At 44.6% G+C, this 16,778-nt stretch overlaps 1 protein-coding gene across 4 annotated transcripts in view; it reads right to left on the bottom strand.

Annotated features, from left to right (window-relative positions):
• Positions 1-2,024: 2,024 nt before the first annotated feature.
• tet3 (tet methylcytosine dioxygenase 3) overlaps positions 2,025-16,778 on the bottom strand; it is a 35,654-nt gene continuing 20,900 nt past the window's right edge. For all 4 annotated transcript variants that reach the window (XM_071536886.1, XM_071536883.1, XM_071536884.1 and 1 more), the window contains 8 exons: positions 15,070-15,160; positions 12,637-12,730; positions 10,091-10,299; positions 9,137-9,287; positions 8,702-8,791; positions 7,138-7,275; positions 6,405-6,759; positions 2,025-5,807 (listed from right to left, as the gene is read on the bottom strand). In XM_071536886.1, coding sequence (XP_071392987.1) covers positions 3,979-5,807; positions 6,405-6,759; positions 7,138-7,275; positions 8,702-8,791; positions 9,137-9,287; positions 10,091-10,299; positions 12,637-12,730; positions 15,070-15,160 — 2,957 coding nt within the window. In that variant the 3' untranslated portion in view covers positions 2,025-3,978. The remainder of the gene's footprint in view (positions 5,808-6,404; positions 6,760-7,137; positions 7,276-8,701; positions 8,792-9,136; positions 9,288-10,090; positions 10,300-12,636; positions 12,731-15,069; positions 15,161-16,778) is intronic.

The raw sequence follows: 16,778 nt of genomic DNA, 5'->3' as shown, positions 1-16,778 counted from the left end.
CACCAAACTCACGTGAGACATAGAAATTTACAAAGTTAAAAAGAAATCATGTACAGTATATGCTCAGCACCCATTCTTACATAGATCATAAATATGACTGAATCCATTTATATTGTGTGTGGAATGTGGACCATGCATGATGGTTATAAAAATGGGCTCATTTGGATGTGACGGTATCCAACAAACCAAGCAACCAGACCAAAGGACGGCTATAGAAGCAGTCCCAGCCCCCTGCACCAGTCAACTACTGTGGCCATGATGTCTGTGTCAAATAACCAATCATCATTACAAACCAACTACCTGGTATCTGGTGTCTTCCACAAGGGCGTCATGATTTTGCTGCAAAGTACATCCTTACTACTATTGTTGATAATAATAATAATAATAATAATAATAATAGACACATTTAAACAAGTAGGGAGGCAACCTCTTACCTGATAGTCTAGCACAATTGACAAAGATTTCTGGGCTATTCCTCACTACGCTTTGCCCACCGAATCACCTCAGACCGATTCTGTAACTACCAATATGCTCCCAAACATCCCCCTTGGATGCAGTCCTAATAGTTAGTTAAGCTATCAAGTGCAACTAGTGATATACAATAGCATACATACCAGGTTTATGGCTAGCTTTTGGATTTGTCCTTAGCTTTTTGATAGTGGATCACTGTTGTTGAGTACCGCATAACTACAATTTTGGTGTTTTGCTTGCTTGAATTGAAAGTTCACATTGCCTTTAATGTGATGTTTCTCTAGGCCCTTGACACCTGTTAAAATCCATTGTATAATTTCAAAAAAATCATAGGTGTCAAGCAGACAAATGTTTTCAAAATTCCTGAAATACATACTTTTTCTAGACATGTGGTTTCAGTCGGACAACTGCGATATAGGGGGGTCTCCAATTATGATGACAGTCTTAAGTGGGCTTTTCTAACGTGGCTTCAGGTTGCGTGATTGGGGAAATTAGTTTGTTTGAGAAGGTGACAGGTTACTGTCAGAGTTACACGCTGACAGGGGGGTACAGTACTTATGAAAGCAAAACAGCAGTGTTACTAAGTACACATTTACACACAACACATTGGGACCAAGTGTTGTTTACTGTTGTTAAGGGCTGACAGAGAAGACTGGACTTCAAAATACCCCCCAATCATTCATGATTTAGTTATTATTATCCCTCACCAGTTAAATAATCTTACCTAAATATTTTAATATTTACATTTTTTATCTCTCTCTTGAGAAAATTAAAAAACAAAACAAAACTAAGCTTCAAGTTGTCAATAATCGGCTCTTTCTTTTTGTCATTAAAATCAAGATTAAAAGTGCTTTTATAAATCTTTTCTTCTCTATGTACAATTTGTATTAGCTATATCAAACAAAACAAGACAAAAAAAAAACCCAAAAACAATAACATCAAAGACAATCATCATTATCATCATCACCATGTAATAAATAAGAGTAAAAAAGCGGGATAAAATGAGTGTGGAGATCGAGAGCACACAAAGGGACATATGCATGATTCTCTGCCCTCAGTAGCGAGTTGTGATTGTGACCAGTGTCTCTACAACATGAGGTAGAGCGCTGGAGACCCTCTGGAGAAGCACCAGGGTCTTTCACAGATGACCGGGGCTCTGACCCTAACAACCACCCAGCAGCCAGGAATTAGCCTGGATCCAGCTCCATCCATCACTCATTTCCATTTTCATCAGTGTACGCTAGTAAACCATGTGACCACTTGAATTTCATTCATTTCATTCATTCAAACAGTCACGTGGTTGATGAAGGAAAATGAGAGAACATGAAAATCAGTAATTCATGGGACTCCATCCAGGCTATGAAGTAGTCTCTCTCTTTGGCTCCTCTCTTTCACTCATACAAGCAACTGTGCCTTCTTCAAACCCACACACACACACACACACACACACACACACACACACACACACACACACACACACACACACACACACAAACACACACACACACACACACACACACACACACACACACACACACACACACACAACACACACACACACACACACACAACGAGAGATACATTGATTGAATGCATTTTTGTTACCAATTCCCAGATGCTAAGCTAATAATCCTGACTTTTTTGAGCCTGCTATTATATCTACTTAAAATCTGGGTTTTATTTTTGTGAATAGAACTGCTAATAGTTTACTCACAATGCATTGAATCACTGTCATAGAATTTCACCTGCTGTGGGAGGGAAGCTCTCTCAGCAAAGCCCTGTACAGTGTACCTTGACTGAGACAAAAGGACTGCCACGCTAACTACAAAATTGCATTCACTGGCTCTGTGGTGACAAGGTGTCTGCAGAAGGACACACCTCGCTCTGCTTGAAGATGACAGCACCATGCAGAGGAAGGCCCGGGCCCTTCACAGCAAGTCAAGTGTTAAGGGAGAGCACCAGAGTGTGTGTAGGAGCACCAAGAGCCCAGAGTGTGTGTAGGAGCACCAAGAGCACTGCTGTCCCAACACTGTTTTCCATTGCTGTAACTCAATCATGGGATGGGTTTCCCAAAAGCATTCAGACTCTGTTCATTTTTGTTCCATTCACTTGAAATGGGACAAAGATTAACTTTGCCTCATGGTGCTTTGGGGAAACCCATCCATGGTTAATAAACATCGGGTTAGATCTCCCTCTAGTGGCCATGGATGGTTAAAGCAGTAAGGCAAGGCTCTGCTGGCTGACGAGCTTACAAATGGAACTGAAGGTTTGTGTGTGCACCACTTTGAAAAGGGAGTCACTGCTGCCCTCTAGAGTTTACAGTGGGAAGCTCACTCCTAGTAGCACATGTTAGGAAGCTGAGGCGCACCACTTGTTCCATCTCTGTGTGGTAAGAGCAGGACCGGGTCAAATAGCATTTGCAAATAATATTTAGCGCTTGCTTTAGCCTGCTTGAAGTGCCAGATAGGTGTAGTTTGCCACACAGGACAATGCACTGAATATAGGAAAGTACTGACCCTATATGCATTGTCTTGATGCAATAAATCACACCCTTCTGGTAATCCATCTAGGTGAAAACAAACAGATTCACTTGCAAATATTATTTGCCCCAGGTTTGGGTAAGAGCACCCATGTACAGCATCAAGTGCCATGAGGAGTAGAGGAATGGAACTCAATCAGAGGTGGAAGTGGAGCACCAGTCGAAAGCTGGAGGGGTGTGGAATAGGAGGAGGAGGAGCACATATCTCTGCATGGCAAGAGGAGCAGCAAGGTTTGCTCCCATTCTGATTTGAAGAGGCCTGAATTGAAACACATCATCAAAGATAAATATCTGTATAATATCAATATGAAGATAGATATCTAAGGCAAGCCTATTGGAAAGGTTTTGTCGTATATATGATTCAAATTGAGTTGTCTTGCGGTGCAGAGAATGGCTCCTCATCTAAGTACAGCTGGAAGATTGACAAAAACCAAAGAAAATCAAAGGGAAAATAGGGTACATGTTTTCCAAACATGGAAAAAGCAATTGTCTGAGTCTGATTGACTCCTGATTTAAAAAATATTTATATAACCAAAAACAATCACATCATTAATAATAACATTAATGAAAACAACAACAATAATAAAAAACAAAAAAGTCTTCATAATAATAACAATACCTGTAATAACAACATTGACAGTAACAATAGCAATCATAATAATATTGATAATAATAGCAATAATTAGGATCATTAAAATTCTATGAACAAGAAGAAGCAATGGAGTTCCTCTCCTGGGAAGAGAGAGGAAGAGCACCACAGGCAGTGTCTGTTGGCGCGAGGCCCAAACTGCTGCCTGACATGAGGTAAAAAACAATAAAAACATCCCCCTCCTCCAAGTGGACTGTGGAGGGGGCAGGATGGAGAGATACCAGACTGAGGGACGGCTGAGAGACATTCATCCTGCTCATCCCTCTCTCCAGCCCTCCACTGCACCAGTCTGTAGCTGTGAGTATGTGTCTGTCTGACCTCAGACAAAGTGGCTGTAGGGCCCAGTGAGGTGGGTGAAGGCATAGGGAGACACAGTAACAGTGGACGTGGTGTGGAGCGTGGGGGCTAGCCGTGTCACCGGCCCCTCCCTCTTGTCCTTGGATTGTCCGGGCCCCGGGCTGGCCCCCGCCGCCGTAGCCCCCCACTTGCGTTTCTTCCCGAGGGCCTTGATGTCCTCCTGGGAGAGGCCGAGGAGAGCGGCCTCCTGCTGCCTCTGGAGGGCTCGCTCTGCCAGGAGCTTCATCTTGGCCTCCCACAGAGCCAGGCCGTGCATGGGCTGGTTGAGGTTCTTGTGCTGGTAGAAGACCAGGGAGATGCGGGTGGGGTGGGAGCGGTCAGGCTTCTTGAGCGGCGTGGTGGCGTGTAGCTCCCGCCGGGCGCATTCGATCAGGATGGAGCCGTGGGCCGGCGCTACCGCTACCCCGCCGATGTTGGGGTCCAGGAAGTTGTGCTCGCTGTCGGACCACACCTCATCGTCGTCCTCGTCGCGACCCCTGGTGCTTTCCGCGTCGCTCTCGGCTCGGCTGGGGTCCCAGCAGGCCTGGTTGGACTGCTGCAGGGCGTCGGGGAAGAGGCGGCCCTCGGGGGCAGGGGACGGTGTGTTGCCTGCCACTGAACCTCCACAAGACTTCCAGGCCTTCTCCTGGAGCCCCAGGGGAGTAGAGCAGCGACTCTCCCCAGTTTTGGACCACATCTTGTCGGGGTAGGCTCCTGCGGGGTTGCTGTGCTTCAAACCAGGGCTGTATCCCGCAGGGCCCATGGCCCAGGAATTAGGCTGGGGACTAGGAGCGGGGCTGGCCCAGTGGCTGGGGGTGCCTGGCCGTGGGGTGCCTGGCTGCGGCGTGCCTGGGCCTGAGTGACAGGTGCCAGAATGCGGGATACCTGCGTGTGGGGTGCTTGGGCGTGGGGTGATGGGGCGTGGGGTGCCTTGGTGTAGGTTGCCGGGGAGCGGTGTGCCCGGGTGTGGGGAGGGACATGGAGAGGGGGGTAACTTTAGCGAGAGCGAGGGTGATGGGGAGGGGGCAGGGGAGGCCATGGGGGTGTTTGAGCCGGGGTAGGAGGTCCACTGCTGGGGGTAAGGAGAGAGCTGCTGCTGGGGCTGCTGGTGGAACTGCTGCTTGTCTGGGATGAAGGGTGAGGCTACAGGACCTGGTTTAGGGATTACATGCCCATCCCAGCTAGTGGGCACCATGCTGCCATTAGGCTTGTGCCCTAGCCAGGCAGCAGGCTGCGGGGAGGTGCTAGGTGTGTTGGCACCAGTCTGGCTCGGCGGTCTGCCTTCATAGACTGGCATATCCATGGGCTCCTGTTTGATGACTGGGGTGCCTCTGTTGGAGAGCTCAGAGGAGACAGAGGAGGGGCGGGACTGGCTGTAGTCTGGCAGCTGGGGGTAAGCGCTGCGTTGGTTGATTCGCTCTGGGTGCTGCTGCTCAGGGAGGCTGGAGTAGGACTGGGCCAGTCTGGCCTGGAGGCTCTGAACATCAGGCTTCTTGTCCACCTGGACGGCCTTACAGCCCGCTTTGGGCAAAGAGCCATTTCGACCCTCGTAGGTTCTCAGCTGAGGGGGGAAAAGTGCATTGGGGGGGTAGTTGTAGTAGCCGTAGGGCAGTGCAGGCAGATTGGGGTGGTAGCCGTTGACTGGGCCTGGTGCAGAGGGCTGGCCAGTGGGAGGGAGGCCTCCCCTTGCATAGTAGGCAGGGTGGGGATAGACGTTGTTGAAGGGGTCTGCTGCCTGCACAGGGTAGCCGTCCATGGATCCGTTGAAGGGCTCCCTCTTAATGTTGGGCTTCACCTCTTGTTTTACAATTGCTGAATGATTAAAGCAGAGGACAGGTCAAATTACAAATAGTACTTAATTTTTTAAAATATTATTTTAGTTTGGATTTTTTTTTACATTAACACTAGAACTGGGTGAAACTGTATTTGAACATTCATGTTATGCTTTGTTTTAATCTACGTATGTGCTAGCAGACACTGACAAAGGCCTGAAGGCCAAAATCATTTGCAGTGGAAATAAAGTGATCCTCTATTAAAGACTGTTTGTCAAGTGCGACCCCACTTAGGTGCCAAATGGGAGTGCCAGAAATCACATCATATGTAACCCAAGTGTAATCACATTATGTGATATATATATGCAATCATATGAAAGTATTTGAAAGCCAATTTTCTCTTCTGTGATTGACAGCTTGCTTGACACTGTCTGAATTGTCCTAAAGCGATAAGCCCCAGCAATCCAGAACTCCAACAAGTTAAAAAAAAACAACTTCAAGAATTATCGCAAATACAAGTCTATTGAATACAATCAAACATTAACTAGGAGTGGCACAGAGAGCAATAAAACATTTCAGACCAGCATTCACAAACATATTTCCCAACATAGAACAAATAAAAGAAACAACACCTAACCTTTATTGCCTTGGGGGTGTGGGGAGCCGGTGATGCAGACTTCAGCCTTGACCACCGTTTTCTCCGGTGTCTCCCCCGCCTGCTGCAGGAGTTTGCCTTTCTTCTTCTCCGAGGCGGCCTTCTTGGCCTCCAGGCGACGCTGTCGGCAGGACTTGGCCGGCTCGGGCAGCTTGCGTACCTCGCGGCGGAAAGCTTGAAGCACCTGCATAGCTCCTGTCTGCATCTTGAGGCGCTGGCCTTCTTCACTGCCAAACTCGTCGGTGAGGGAGACCTTGTAGAGAGGCAACACATGGAGCTGTTCATCGTCAGGGATCTCCCCCACCTTACGGTTGTCTTCCTTAGTCAGAGTACACACCTAACAGAGAGAGAGAGAGAGAAAGAGCTGAAATGTCAAATGTGTAAAGCTCCAAAACATCAAAGAGCAAAAAATGTATGACATTTCTAAACCAAGAATACTTCTAAATGAGGGAAATACAGCATATCTTACCGCCAAATATGCAGAGAAATGCCACAACTGCTTGGCAATATTGTTTCTGATAAGCAGTCATGCTGATAAAGTAACTGAATTGAACTGAACTGAACTGAGAGAGGCTAGGAATGGTTCATGATGGCCACTGATAGACTGCATCATTACAACAAGACTGAAAGATTTTCAGCAATTTTCAGACACTTCTCAGACATTTGTAGCCAATTTCCAGTAAAGAAAACCAGTTATACTCCTCAATCATCTTACCACAGTGCAGCCGTTGTAGAGGTTGTGCTGGTCCTTATGAGCGTGGGCGCAGAAGTCCATGCAGGCAGTGACTCCAGAGAACGGCCTGCCTTCCTTCAAGCCCAGCCTGCAGTGCGGAGCTGTGGACTCTGTCTGACACTGGGGTAGAGGAGACACAGGACCGAAACTAGTCAGTCAGGACAATGTATTGATGTGAATAAGTTTATTAATGGTTATGATATGGCGATAGGTTTGGGTTTTTTTGCGAAATAGATCTGCCTTATGGCTTGCTGCTGCACATGCATAGACTTTAGTCAGGGAGGTCATAACCCGCCTTATGGATAGCAGATCTAAGCAGCTGTAGCTGGGGAGGAGGTGGGTGAACAAAAACAACAAAACTCTCATGACAGCACAACAGCAGCAGGAGGAACAGCCTGGATGGTGGGCTGAACAGTGAGTGAGTGTGTGTCATTTAAATGGCTTGACATTAGGGAGTGTGTGTGATGATTGGTTCACTTGTCAAGGCGTGCTGCTGAGTTAGTCCAATCAGCTGAAGCCAGCTGGTTTCCTGACTGAACTTGCGTTGTATATGCTGTATTAGCTGGAATTTGTTGTTATTTTAGATAACATACACACACCTTACACGTTTACATTTCTTCACATAGGTCAGAGCACGGGGTCAGCAATTTGGGATTTTGTGCCTTCCTCAAAGACATCTACATCTACTTCATACCAGCCACCCTCCAGCTGCCAGCTCACAGCTGACAGCTGCACTCATGCTTTTGAATATCTCTGTACTTTGATACTGTTAATAAAAAAAAAAAAGCTCACAGCTGGTTCAATCTCTGACAACGGATTGTTTCCTGTATCTTCAGTTCTCTTCCTAACCAACACACCCACATAGAGGCAGTAACTGCTAGTATGTGACAACCAAGAACTTCCTCTGATGTACTACTCAGTGTGTGTGAGGAAGACGTAAGGTGTGGCTGTTGTTAGGGCTGCATGATATTGGCAAAAAACAATATTGTGATTTTTTCTGGTCACTGCAATTTTCTCAATTGCAGTGCAAGATTTTCTCCAAAATGCAACTTGATTTTGTGCTCCTGAGACTCTGCACAGGCTGATACTTTGTAGAGACTTTTCTTTACTGCAGTTTGGATTTTGAATGAATGTTCCTTTATTGTTTTGTGCTAATAAATATAAACTACAATCCATCATCACTGTTCTGAGCAGTAATACCGATGTGTTCCCTTTTGAAATATTTTATATTGTATTTGTTTGGGAGTGCATCACAACCATATACTTCCAGATACCAGATACTTCCTTGCAGGGAGGCTTTAGTTTATTCACCTACAGCAGCTAGCCATAATTCACGCTGACATCCAGCATGTCTGCATGCTCCCCTCCCTGGAACCCGAGCAGCGGAGGAGGACAGAGTCACTGACCTGACCACAAGCCGGTGAGTTACTGCCACCATTACATTCCTCACCAGGCTGCAGGCCTCAGTATGGGTGTGTTCACAGGCATGTACAGTATGCGTATATGTGATATCTCCCACAGACATGTATTTGCCTGTACTACTAACCTGGTTACTGTAGGCCTGCGGGGCCAGCTGCTTGTACAAAGGAGCCACCTCGGTTGCCAGTTGCTGGAAGTTATCCCTGAGTTTATCCTCCTGACAAGCAAAGCATGAATCACAGGTCAGAACAAAACACATGACACAGAGCTCCATAACAGTAGCTTAACATTACTCATGTTTACAAAGGTAGGTAAACTTTATTTCATCAATACAAATGGATGGACTGAGTATGTGTGGGTTTACTCTCTAGTAGTTCGACTGATATAGATTTTTGATGGCCGATAGTGACAAAAGTGACAATGCTCAGGCCAAAAAAAAGAATAAAAAAATTACAAGTATTCAGTGCTTCCTCCAGAATTTGATTCTAATTTCATTTCAATATATACAATATTAGCGTTGTCATTTTTCCTGTTTGACAGACAGCATGGCCTCAGTCAGTACCTCTTCGGGGCGGTCTCCTTGTAGCCTGAACTTGCGCGGCATCTTGCTTCGGGCGTACTTGCAGCCATTGAAGTACATACTCCAGGAGCAGCCGAAGGAGAAGGAAGCACCACAGGTTTCAGAGTCCTTGCCTTGACATGCACAGGTACGACTGCAGGGGGAGACAGCAAGCGTACACACTCAGCACAACTCCGTTTGTCTCATCTCAAGTGTTTGAAGAGCCTTTTAAGCCTCTTCTCTGATGCCTTTGACTAGGTCTTATCCCTTGTGTATGTGTGCTAATTCACTAGTGGTTAAATGAGAGGTGCGGCAACTATGACCAACCATCAATTAATATAAAAAATGGCTTTTCTGATAGTTTTGCTATTATTCTCATGTCCTTTACAACTGCCACTTCTTACTGTTGGGTGAACTATATTTCATGGATAAAAAAAAGTAGGTGAGTTTATGTGGGTTTACCTCCACCTCCAATACACCAGTTCCTAACATGTTAAGAGTAAGCGAACACCCGACAACATTGCTTTGGGAAATGAAGAAATTGATCTTCAATAAAGATTTATTGAATTGAATTCTGACCTAAATTTCTGCATGCATTATTTGGTGACACAGGCCTACCTGCAAGTTATCTAACCACTAACCCTAACCTTGTTTGACAATAGAGAAGAGGCCGCTTCTCGGCTTCAAAAATAAGCCAATCCTTGTCCATATCTCCCATCATGAACAAAATACAGGAAAGATAAGTCCAGTTTTCCACTAGTAGCTACAGGTTGGAGTCAGGATCCACCTGCAAAATGCAGAAATAGAGACAACGCAACCGACTTTTGAGGCCAGAGCGACTCGACCCGCTGCGTTTCCTGTCTATGTGGAGCTGGAAACCACTGGCTTATATTTACTTTTTCGCTCACTCGCAAAGTTGTTAGTAACTGGTGTTAAGAGCATCTATCAGCGACTCACTCGTCATTGAGGCCACATCGTCGACTGGTGGGATTGCCGAACTGGGTGAGGGTGTCGGTGAGCTCGCGGTACAGCTTGTCACCCAGGGCCCGGGGCACGCCTTCCCAGGCCATAATGAGGATGATGATGACGGCGTTGGCACAGTGGTGGCCCGCCCGGTGACGCACCAGACACAGCAGCTTCTCTGTCTCACTGCCACGTCGGATCACCTGGCAGAAAACATGGAGAGGGAGAGATTTACAACTGACATACTCTCTAGGGCCGGTGCCTCGGGGATTTGTTTTATTTTAACCAGGGGAAGTCGACTGAGGATGCTGGCTCTTTTCCAGCAGTGTCCTCCTTCACACTCAAGCTGTTCCACACATTCACAGGGAGCTGCCCGGCACAAACACAGGCTTCCACTCTTGTCTGCTGGGAGTAGAGGAGTTTGGGGTTAAGAGCCTTGCTCAGGCACACCTAGACTGTTTTGTTGAGGAAAAGGAGAGTCTTACTCATTCACTTTCCCAGCCACATTTTCCTAGCCAGTCCAGGGATTTGAACCAGTGACCCCCCAGTAACAAGGCCACTTCTCTAACGTCTAGGCTACCATCACCCCAAAATGTGACTTTTAATCCAAAGTCAGATATACACACATAAAAATGAATATAACAAAACCAAATGATTGCTGGCATGAAAGCAAAACTCATTAAGGACACTATGTTAGTTAAGTTATTGTTAATAAAAACGTACAAAACACAGTAACCTTTACATGGCACGCACACACACTCACACACTCACTGCAGTTGAGCCATGAAATACTAAGCAAGGGACAATAGGTAACAGTTCATGCTTATATAGCATTTTGGAATGAAATTTGACCTGTTCTGATATCTGTTCTGAAATTTGACCTGTTCTGATAACTTGACACCAATCCTAAAACGCTACCTTTTCAATAGCTTTCTGGAAAACAGTTTGTGATGCTATAGAGTAAATTAATTTTAACATTTGCACATAGTGCCTGCTTTTCTAAATGGAATTGCATAGTGGAAAACCAGTGTAAACATCCAACATCTTGAAGCTTTTGGATGGCTCTCATATCCTCAACATTAGGATTCTTTACAGTCGCTATCTATGCCAAAAATCTTCATGGGAAGTATTTTTTTAACCCAGCCCTCCTGCTCTCTTTCAGTTTTTGTTCTGTCTTTCACACACTCTGTCTCTCTCATATGCACGTGCACACACACACACACACACACACACTTCACTAATGGTCTCTCTTTCTCTCAGTGGGGTGGCTGTTTTGAATCCATAAAGTCATTAGCAGGATGTGTGAGGGGTGAGGAGGGAGGGGAGGCCGGACAGTTGTTACAGAGAGAGACCTCCTACTGTTTTACTGTCTGGGGGTGACAAAGTCTAAGCTAGGTGTCTCCACATGACCCCTCATTACACACACACACACACACACACACACACACACACAAACTGCATAAATCTGTCCTTGATTAGCTGTCATTGTTGTCAGGTGGGGCAAAAGCCCAATAACACCTCTCTCACTGTCACTCTCTCTGTGTGTCTCTCTCTCTCTCTGTGTGTGTCTCTCTCTCTCTGTGTGTGTCTCTCTCTCTCTCTCTCCCTCTCTCTCTCTCTCTCTCTCTCTCTCTCTGGATAGAACAGGGCTTCGACTGAGTTGCTGATCTAGACATCAAAGATATTAATTGAAAAAAACATTTTTTTCAAAATAAAATGACCAAAAAAGCTAAATACAAAAAAGAGAAACACAAAAAAGAGAAGAGAACATCCTCATATAATGCATATGAGTTGTTTCACTAGTATCAGTACACACACAAAACCACAAACCTCTTCAAAATAAGCAAAATACTAAAAGACATGAAAGATAATGTTGACAACTCAAGGTACAAAACAAAATTAGATCAGGAATTAGAAGAAAAAAAACAAACCCATATCACTACATGATGGCACATCATGATTGTGATTGTGATTATGATTATGATTATGATTATGATTATGATTGTGATTGTGATTGTGATTGTGATTATGATTAGTAGTAGTATTAAAAACACAATTTCCAAATAGTCAATAGTCAAATGTGTGTGACTGTATGAATGTGAAGCAGGGTGTTGCTGGAAAGAAGCATGCCTGCTTAGTCAACACTACCTGGATAAATGAAGGTGAAAAAAGCAGAGCAGAAAAAGATGCTTAAGGGAGGATTCTCCACTTGGTTTAGAAAACTCCAAGCTAACATTGTGTAGCATTGGGGTTTCCTGGTGGATCAGCGGGATAAGACACAAACCATGTATTCACAGCGTCATCGGACTGAATCTTACATATGATCGTTGTCGTATGTCACCCCGTGATTCTCTCCACTGTACACTATCCACTAGCAGGAGTGCTATAAAAAAATCGTCAATGGGTAGAGCATGCCACTAAGACTGCCTCGGCTACTGCCATTTCCACTGGAGCCACCTATGCTAAAATGTATGTATTATAGGGCACTGTGAAGAAACATCAACCACATGGCATATGTAATGTTATGTTATTTTACTCACCCACTTAGCAATAGGACATCCTCTTGAGCTCTTTCCCTCCCTGCCAGTGTACACCACCTTCTCAATTCGGATGGCGTCCCCCTTCTCTCCGTACCTATGCAGGAGGAAAGTGACACATGAATTGAAAAGCCTCTTCCCAGATGGCAGGTACCGTGTTTAGATGCATCCAGTTCTACACTTATTATGTACCACATCAAGAATTTGGATTCAGAAGGTTGCAAGTCTGTCTTGACTAACTTTAGAAGACACAATACATATTCCTTTCCCATTAACATCCAGTTGAACTTTTTGGTAAGTTTTTTGTTCATGATAGGCCTAATCATTTTGATATGAAACACAGAACTTATTTTTACCCCAAATTTTGTTTTTGCCCCTGTTGCTCTAAAACAATGGTATTTTCCTGGGTGCCTATGGGACTCTACAGGAGCTGTATTTGTCAACTCCAACAAAGACAAACCAACCTCAGCGGTCCTGGCTGGCCAAGAGGAGTGTTCACAAGGCTCTGCTGAGATTCACAGAGACACGGCAGATTAAACCAGAACCCAGCACCACCAGCCGCAAAAACAATGCCAGCCGCAGGGCCTTCTCTTGGGGATATTTCTACGCTGGTGTCCGTGTGCGCATGTGCAAGTGTCAGCTTCTTTTGTACATGTGTTTCTGTTTGTTTTGTGTGTATGTGTACCTGCTTGTGTTTGAGCAAATAACTGTGTGTTTGCAGCTAATTTAAGTGTATGTGTGTACATGTGTGTATTTCTGCAGGTCAGTTTGCAGAGTGGGGAGGTGTGTAAGAGGAGGGTGGGGTTAGAGGGTGAGTTGGGAGGGGGGTGAGTTTGTCTGATGTTCGCTCACGGATCATATTCTGTCTCCTGGCTTGGTACCTGTCATTGTGAAAGCATCAGCCCTGAGCAGCTTTGGCGTGGCAGTGAACACATGGGGCTCCTGCTGAATAGGAGTCACCCTGAGGTGGCTGAGAAAGGGGGAGGGAGTAGGCTCCGTCTCTACAGGGGTGGCCTGCTGGGGTCAGGGGTGGGTCAAAGGTCAACCAGGAACTATGGGGGGCTTTAGGTCTTACGTCACCTCTCAAACAAACAAAACTGGGCTCTGGCCTAACAACCCCCCACAAAACCTGCACTCTCTAGGGATAGATGGCTCATTGGTCCTATTGAAATCCAGCCTCACAATGAATAATAGCCAGTCCAACTGTGGGCCAAACATGAAGAAACAGAAGACTCATGGTTTATGGGTGAATACATTGATTACTCTTTTGGATTCCAAGCTTCAGTACAATATTCAGTACTGTTACTATGAGGCATAATACACGACAAGGCATCCAGCTACAAAATACAAAATTACTAGGGTCCACCAAGTGGAAGTGTTGCCTTCTATGAGGACATTAATTAGGGAAAACAGACACCATGGATTATCCAAGCTATACCATGGCCAAACAAACAGTTAAATGTAATTTGACCTTTGATCACTGTTAGGTTTTAGTAAGATCCTTTTGCAACCAGCAACTTCCTCATGAAGCTTGACAGCTGCACTTTGCTTATTAAAATTGCCAGCAGGGGAGCTAGCTAGTGTTCATTCCTAAATTTAATAAATAGATTGGTTTGGTGAGGCTGTCCACACACCATTCTGCATGTGACATGGATTAGATCTGTTAGTCAACACAACTAATGCTAAATGTCATCTGATGCCTCAGTCATAAAAATATAGCCCACTTGGATTTTATCTTCAACTTATTTGTAAGATCGTTTTCAATTTAAATTACTAGCAAAGGCAAGCTTGATGTATACAAATTAGTGAAATAAGACTTAAATATAGCTTTTATTTGTAGATTATAAATTGCACATTACAGCCTTAAAATAGAAACAGTGGTCTGTTAATAGAAATAACTGAACTTGATCTTAGTGCACCATTTCCATCCAAGTTACTATTCCAGTTTCACTCCCCCTCTTCTTCCCTCCATTTCTCTGTCACTATCGCTTCCTACACTTCAATCTCTGTCTCTTTGTCTCTCTCTGAGATTTGATCTCCAACCCTTCCTCTCCTATTCCTCTCTCATTCCTCTCATTCTCAGCTACCGTCTGCTGCTGCCTCTGTGCTTCTTCACTCTGTCTCTGATCTGCTGATGATGCTGATATTTCCTGTTCCTCCTATTGGATTCTGGGTCAAGGATTCCCTGAGGACAGAATGAGAGGAGGAGGGAGAGAAAGTGGAGGAGGAGGAGGAGGAGGAGGAGGGAGGCTCAGAGAAAGGGAGATAGCAAGAGAAGGGAGGAGGAAGGGAGGGAGAGAGAGAAGATGAAGAAAAGATGAAACAAGAGGAGAGGAGGGAGGGAGAGGGAAAGAGAATAGAGGAGAGGAAATGAAATGAGGAGAGGAGAGAGGGGAAGAGAAGAGAGGAGAGGAAATGAGAGGAGAGGAGGCTCACCTCATCTCCATCAGGTCTCGTATGGAGGCTACAGTAGGTCCAGATCCCAGGTGATTGTAGTAGGGTCCTTCATCCTTCTCCAGGATTTGTTCTAGAAAAATAGAAACAGTACAGAGTGAGGACACAACATGAGAGCACATAACAGGACCTGGATGTTATACAAGACTTTGGTTCAAATCCTCAACAAAAGCACTATGGCAAATGACACTGAGGTAACACTGAGACATACACAAATGTTACTTACAATTTGCAATGATAATGTATGATCCACTAAATCTCTTATTAAAGATGTGTTATATATTATGCCAGTCCATAAAGCAAACTGAAATCTACCTAATCACAGCTGTAATTTAGTCTGGTTGTCCTGTTATCGTGAGCGTTAATACCACACTTCTACTACAATTTGCTTCTTTTTTCCAAGTTGAGGAATGATGAGACAATGTAGATTACTTGAAACTATGCTTCAGCATGAAATATTCTTGCATTTTAATCCGTTTTGTGCTAGTCTTGGCAGCAGCACCAACAATGTCTTATTTGGGGAATCTACATAGCTGTTATACATGTTTTGTGCAGATCACATTGGTCTCAAATCAATGGACATTTTCCCTACTACTCATACTAAGTGGGGGGAGACATTTACAGGGGCCTGGATACTGTCCTGCCTGAAGCAGACTGGCAAGTTCAAGCTCATGCTGCTTTTTTGGACAAACTGTGAAGACAACATCTTCTCTGTAACTGATAGAAAGAGTAATAAGGTGCTGCAGCTATCTTGATGAAGTCAAGCCATCTATGGGAAACATGAGTATGTACTAACTAACTGCTTGCAACATCAAACCAGCATGTTCACACACAGACGAACACACACACACACACACACACACACACACAGGGCTGTGACTGTAGGGTGTGGTGAGTGTGTGGAGACACTATATAAACCAAAAGCTTTTTGAGGGAGTGATGGATGACTCAGGATGTGTGTGAGTGTAAAAGGGGATGGACCCACTGAGCAATTTTACGTTGATTAGACGTTTAAAACACATCTAAATGGCCATAGCCGTCTAGGCTAAATTAAGTTTAAATGGGGTTGAAAAGTGAAAGTTTATTAGATGTCTATACATAGACAATATTATCCTGGACTATATGAGAGCTACGCATAGACGCAATGTTGAAATTACTTCTTGTACTCAGATAATTATCTTGTAGGCTAGTCTACAGGACTTCTCTGGTGCATATTTTTGGTATTTACAGATGTTTATTCATTGTAATAATGTATTTACTTCTTGGTCTAAAATAGGTCTATACATAGCCGAAATGATCCTGGGCTATATGAGAGCTAAAGCATAGACGCGACGTTGAAATCACGTCTTTTGCTCAGTGGGGAGGGTGTGTCTGTGTGTACAGTATGTGTATGTCTATGTTTATGCTGTGTGTCTGTGAGTGTGTTCCAATAATGCATTACCTACCATGTCCTGTGACTTGAATGTTTACAATGTTTTGTATGCGATTCTGCGAAGCTGAATGTGTATTAAATGTAAGACACTGCTGAACTTTGCATTGCCTTTTGACAAGTTTACATTCACTGTTGCAGCAAGGTTTGCTGTGTTGTTAAAACAGGATTTTTCACCTGTATGGAAACTAATTCCACCAGCTTCTGTGTGGAAAAAAGCATGAACTTGATTTAAAATGTCTAAGTGTTTTGCTTGGCTCTT

Source organism: Centroberyx affinis, unplaced genomic scaffold (genome assembly GCF_046629955.1).
Source record: "Centroberyx affinis isolate AG114_WGS23_722 - 3 ecotype Tasmania unplaced genomic scaffold, CSIRO-AGI_Caff_v1 ptg002955l_1, whole genome shotgun sequence".
NCBI classification, from domain to species: Eukaryota; Metazoa; Chordata; class Actinopteri; order Beryciformes; family Berycidae; genus Centroberyx; species Centroberyx affinis.
Note: the sequence above shows the minus strand (reverse complement) of the source record. Positions and strands in the feature narration are given on the sequence as shown.